Below are 6,247 nucleotides of genomic sequence, written 5' to 3' on the forward strand. Positions count from 1 at the left end.
GGGGCACATACAGTGTTTGGAGATCGCACCCATATGTGTCAGGGTAGTCTCTGATCATGTGTAGGTGTAGGTAAGGCTAGCAGATATCTAACTATGTTCCACTTTGCTGGTCAATGAGCACATGCATGTTTCTTGCTTCCATATTCAGTGCCCTCAAGTTAATGGCACTTAAATAATTGTTAAACCAACATGTAACCATAGTTTCTATATTTTGCAGCTTTCTCATCATTCATCCATGAAACAAGAAAATACTAGGCACAGAATATGTGTTTAGCCTTTATTTTGCTTTGCAGGAGTAGCTGTTACTTCTACATGAATAGAGGCTTTCCATCCTCTTCAGCCAGACACTTCAAGCAGTCAATGATGATGTTGACATTCTCCAGAATGCTACAGGGCATAGATTCGGCGGCCATGGTCCGCAAATCTTCAGGACGATGATAGGCTTCAAATTCAGGTCCAGCTCGTGGACGATCCTTAAGTACTCCGTATGTATTTACCAGGTATTCAGTGAATGCGGGATGGATGTGTTTGTTGTAGCCAAACCTTTTAAGAGTATTAAAAAGTTTCTGTTTTCTTTCAAACAGTTTGGTCTTTTCCTCTTCGTCCACTTTTTGAGTTAGCGGACAGGTGGTGAGCTGTTCAGAAGAAAGTACATATATAAGCAATGGTAAAAAGTATTATACATTTGGTGCACATTTATTAATAATGAGGGGCACCCTGCACGTGCCAATCACGCTCAAACAGAGATCACCACATGTATTTATATGCCAACTGAGGCTGAAAACTGGTGCAGCCAGCACATGATAGATATATGTATATATATAATCATTTAAAATGAATATGACTGCTCTGTCACATGCATAGACATACATAACATGTGCACTGTACCTGAATAATCTTTTCTTTCACGTTTGAGACCAAAAAGCCATAAAATCGTTCATATTCCTGAAATATTGTAGCCAGAATCCTACGATCAAGTTGAAAGGCGATCTCTCCCACAACACGTTGGTAGTGCTGCACCATTTTAGGGTCTTTAAAAAATAAAATGAATCAATAACAAACCAAAAAGCATCCAAGTAGCACAACATTTATTGTATTGAGGTGAGCTCACACTTTTTCTTTAATTATATTGCAAAATTATATTAAATTTTAAAGAGAGCACATGATACATGCAGAAAATTTGTTGTAGAAATTTCTGCAAACAATTTTCTATACAGATAAACAGAGTAAATTCTGCAACATGGACAAGGATAGCTACAGAGCCCTTTTTCAGATGTTACCAGCTGATAACATTACCTTCTCACATGAAAAATCACCAAAAGCCCAGGGGAAGCGAAGGGGGAGACCAAGAGCCACCTCCCTGCAGCGGCCTAATTGGGTAACTACACCCCCTTTACCCCAATAAAATATTATGGAGGTGTTTGAGATTAGGAAACAGTTGCCAGTGTTGTCCATAGGTTATTATGGGAGTAAGATGCACCAGGCATAGCCCATAGACAAGATAAGAGGTGATAAAAGCAAGCCCTTACTGTTACATAAAGTTATAACAGATCTTAACTACATTGTTAAAGCTATCTCATCTCCGAACAGAAGCTGCATAAACCTACCTCGGCAAGTTGCTTGAAAGTTGTCTTTCTTGTCTATATATTTACAAATTTAAGAAAATAAACAGATTATTAATATTTTAAATAATTTATTAAGGGCATATCTTCATGCAATTTACATAAGGTAGTGTAATGTCCATATTTAAACATATATATCTATATATAAAGATATATATAGATATATATGTATTAATACACTGATATGAAACTAAGTAAGCTTCAGCTTACATATAATTTATAATTATAATAAAAAAAAAATCTATTTGTAAACACAATTTAATTCCATAACGTATAAGTGCTAGCAATAATATACGAATACACATACCCTGACCTCCAGATGGAGAAGTGTCCCTTTTAATTTCATCTTGGAAAAAGAAAAAACACAATGATGTCAGAGATGTCACATCCTAGTGAATTCTTGTGAAGATTAAGTAGTTTTGCAATATGAACTAACATTATGTGACTTTTAGTTGTTGAATTCAGACAAGCTATATGTCAGTCTGTCCATAGAATTCAGGCTTTTTATCCAAATCCCTAAATATAGTACAGAATTGCTTCAGAATTTTTCAGTAAATGCATCATTAATGGGAACCTGCCACTTTGATGCTTTACTTCAATCTGCAGGTGGCAGGTTATTGAGCAGCAGTAGCCGAGCAGATTGATGGTATATTTTGGGAAAGATTTAGTACAACTTGTATTTTATTTATTTAGATCTCTGCTCTATCTTTTCTTAATCAGTCTGGATTCCTTATGACAAAATGAGCAGAAATCTACACAAAGATAATACAAAGTCATATATATTTTTGACCCATAGAATTACATATCAATCTGCTTCGCTCCTCCTGCTTTATAACATGCTTCCTGCAGGTAGGATATTATGTACAATCTACTTAGCTCCTCTTGCTCTATAACATCTTGCCGGCAGATTGGACACTATGGGGGAGATTTATCATAAGTCTCTTAGAGCAGAACTGTTCTAGTTACTCATGGCAACCAATCAGAGCTGGTTTCCATGGGCAACTAAACCAATTTTACCTCAAAGACTTGATGATAAATCTCCCCCTATGTATAATCTGCTAAACTCCTCCTGCTCTATAACATGGCACTTAGGACACTATGTACAATCTGCTAAACTCCTGTATAACGTGGCGCATACACTTAGGATACTGTGCAATCTGCTCAGCTTCCCCTCTTCTATAACATAGACACCATGTATAATCTGCTAGGCTCTATAACATGTTACCTACACATAAGACACCATGTATAATCTGCTAGGCTCTACAACATGTTACCGACAGATAGGACACTACGTAAAATCCGCTCTGGTCATGCTGTTCCATAACTTATTGTATGAAAATCACACATAATTTTCAATATGATTTTTCCCCTTTAAGCTGGTATATGTCTGAATCATATGTATACTAAATGTATGAAATGTTTCATAGGAAAAAACTGATCTGTCTCCAGATTATTTATCTCTAATATATTAAACTTTGAACATGATGTTGGTTCCCCTATAACACTTAATGCGACATGATATGTAATAATATACAGTTCTCCATAAGGTTACCTCTTTCCAAAGAGCGACCTCTTCTGGAGACATGCATGCCGGATGCCTTGCCTTCCTGTTCCTTCAGGGCTGTCCGTAGCTCGATGTTTTCGTACACCAGCCCCAGCATCTTGCGTAGTTCAGCTTTATCAGCAAGTAGCTGGGCATTTTCGGCCCTCAGTTGCTCCAGTTCTGAGTGTTGCTCTTGATCCATGTTGTTGGTTAGTATAAGACTGCTGAAATTTTGGTGGGTCTTGTATCACCAGCCTGTTTACAATAAGGTATTTTTTTTGGCAAACTGTAATATATATCCTTACAATCACCATAGAAACAAGTTATGTTGTCACACATTAGGTTTTGTGATCTCAAGCTTTGAGACATTCTAAGTTCTAATGGTCTATATCATACATGTGTATCTGTTATGTTTTATGATTTCTCTATGCAATCTAGTAATATTCCTAGTGTGGAGGATCATTTATAACTGCTAAGTGTAAATTGTCATAGTCGTATTTCTCTGAACACTGCAGAAATAAAAATCTGGAAACCTGGACAATATACCAATTCTAATAGTTTTATAAAACATACAACTACCCGTCACACTTAATAACCATGTCTTGATAAGTAACAATGAACAAATCTGATTCTCTAAACACGTTCCTAACTATATTGGGGTATTCATTATTTTTGGGGAAAATAGAAATGGCTGAATAACTTTTCGCAACTCTATTTATGTGATGTAAAACTGAAAATTAGGCTTTTTTGTTATAAACTTTGACCAATATGGTTTAAATAACACCTGAAAGGGGTTTCCCACAAAACAGGTTATAACCTATGCACAGGATAGGGCCTTACTTGATGATCGGTGGAGGTCTCAGTGATGGGACTCCCACAGATCACAAGAAGGAGAGGTGCGATTTAACCCTGTCAGACCCTAAATACCTCCCCAAGATGAGTGGAGCAGCTGGTCAGGCATGGTGGGGCTGCCCCATTCATCTCTATGGAGCTGACGGAGATTGCTGAGTACGGCGCTCGGCTATCTCTGTCAGCTGCATAGAGAAGAATGGAGCGGCCTGGATATGCAGGACCGCTGCTCCTCACATCTTAGGGAGTGACAAAAGGACTAACAGGGTTACATCTGACTCCCATCACTGAAACCCCCACCGATCAGAAAGTAAGGCCCTTTCCTGTGGAGATATCCTGCTGAAGAGGGGTATTAGACTTAAAAAACGAAGACTTATGTCTTTCCTCGGCTCCCTTTACCTCCAGCCTCTGTTTCTATACTGAGGCTCAGTACTGACATTGCGTCAACAACGCCCTCCCAATATAAGGCTGCGGCTTGTATTAGGCTATAGTGAGCCTCTGTATACCAACTGGTGGTGATGGGAGGCGCCACACTTGACCAGGCTGGAGAACAAAGATATATACTATTTCTGTTTTTTTACCCCAACCAAGACAAATAGAAAAAAAACATAATGATCCTGGTCCAGACAACCCCTGTGACGTTACTCTGTGGTGTCACTACACTGATCCCAATAGGCCTGGACCTTATGTATTTGTCAGTTGGTGAAGCCGTGTGACATGAAGTGCTGTGTATTAGGGAGAAATTGTCTTCTGCTTGGACAACCTCTTGAATAATTGAGACTGGGTCTTACAAAATTCTGCCTGTTCCCTTCTAGCTCACAAACTGTGCGCCCTTAGGTGTCTATCCCGCTGCTTGCCTGTTAGGCGCCTGTATAATGGATGGAACATAGGCACAGGGCAGAAGTAATACCAAACAGCAAAACATTTAATTTATTCATGTTGTCCCTGTCAACACGAACCCCAAATTTTAAAGAGGTGTCTGGGTTATAACTAAAAAAACATAAAACGTGCAGCAGAAATGGTGTCTGTACCTGTCTGTCTCCTGCACGATCCAGCACTGGTTCTCCAACGGTCCTGCTGGTTTCTGCTGGTGCAGGCGGCATGTGACCGGTACAGCCAATCACTGCTGTAGTGGCCGTGTGCCCTATTACTGGCACTGGAGCTCAGTGATGCCATGGTAACATGGCACAGGTCTGATGTATTTACCTGCAGCTTTCCCATGCAGCCTGCATGTAAATAGAGACCAGGCCATCAGATGGATCACTGAGAGATAATTCTTGGCTTGTGTTTACATGAATATGAGATCGGAGAAGCCATTTAATTTCTAGCAGTGTAAATCAGTGACAGGAGTCAGGATGCTATAAGTAAGGCACTTGACCAATGCAGCAGTGACCTGCAGTCTGGTGGAGAACAGTATGTGACAGCTGGGACAATGGGAGCCTTGGGCGGAAGTGCAGATATGTAATAATGTTTGCTTATGTTATTAAATTATTTTCAATTGAAAGGGATTGTAAAAGTTCTCTAGTTATCCCCTATCCACTGGATAATGTGAAAACGTAGTATAACCCTAGTTTTAAATATTGGTAGATCTTTTCACTACAAAAGATAGAATAATATCACTTACTATAAATATAAGTTGCATGACTGCTGTTATGGATAATAAATGATAAATTTTAATATTCATATTCAACATTTCAGTAAGTATATTGTTTCAGAAAACCATGGTCCAAAATGTTTTGATATAATGAAAGTCGCTGTCATATGTCTTTCAAAGATAAATTATGAAGTTATAAAGTCCCTATCCAGGCTTAGACTGGCCCACAAGTGAATTTACCTTTGGCTTCCAGGCCCTGCATGAGTTATGCAAAATCCTCAAAGTATGTCATACTGCATAATTCTGAATATGGTAATGTATTCCTGGCTTACAGTAAAAGGGCTGAAGTTAAAGGACATTTACACCAGATTACATGCTGGTCTTTTAGCAAAGTCGCTGCACTAATTTTTCTGATGAAATGTAATATTCCAATACTTCTTAGAAACTTCATAGGAATATGGAAATATGCTGGAGGAGGTCCAGCTACTTCACCGAAGCACCTCTTGGCTCTGCCATGTGATTAGATATGCACACCCTTCTCTGTTAATATTCGCCTAACATGAAAAAAGATGGGGCTTGCATTTCTTATCACACAGCGGAGCCAAGAGGCACTCCGGTGACATAGCCGGAACGCCACCA

The 6,247-nt window shown here is 39.0% G+C and overlaps 1 protein-coding gene across 1 annotated transcript; it reads right to left on the reverse strand.

Moving 5' to 3' along the window:
* Positions 1-263: 263 nt before the first annotated feature.
* LOC140117805 (speriolin-like protein) lies at positions 264-5,150 on the reverse strand. The gene is made up of 6 exons (XM_072134897.1): positions 5,046-5,150; positions 3,175-3,420; positions 1,930-1,968; positions 1,608-1,640; positions 889-1,031; positions 264-635 (listed from the first exon to the last, which is right to left on the reverse strand). Exons 2-6 carry the CDS (start codon positions 3,365-3,367, stop codon positions 309-311), a joined length of 735 nt encoding a protein of 244 aa, XP_071990998.1. The 5' UTR covers positions 3,368-3,420; positions 5,046-5,150; the 3' UTR covers positions 264-308.
* Between the last annotated feature and the right edge of the window lie 1,097 nt (positions 5,151-6,247).

This window comes from Engystomops pustulosus, chromosome 2, assembly GCF_040894005.1.
Source record: "Engystomops pustulosus chromosome 2, aEngPut4.maternal, whole genome shotgun sequence".
Lineage (NCBI taxonomy): Eukaryota > Metazoa > Chordata > Amphibia > Anura > Leptodactylidae > Engystomops > Engystomops pustulosus.

Bases quoted from the DNA above. Each gene is read 5' to 3' on its own strand.
- LOC140117805 (XM_072134897.1), bottom strand. From the start codon at position 3,367: ATGGATCAAGAGCAACACTCAGAACTGGAGCAACTGAGGGCCGAAAAT. The intron at 1,969-3,174 runs GTAACCTTATGG...TCTTTTTCCAAG, and splicing joins AGGTCGCTCTTTGGAAAGAG to ATGAAATTAAAAGGGACACT. The intron at 1,641-1,929 runs GTATGTGTATTC...GTAAATATATAG, and splicing joins TTCTCCATCTGGAGGTCAGG to ACAAGAAAGACAACTTTCAA.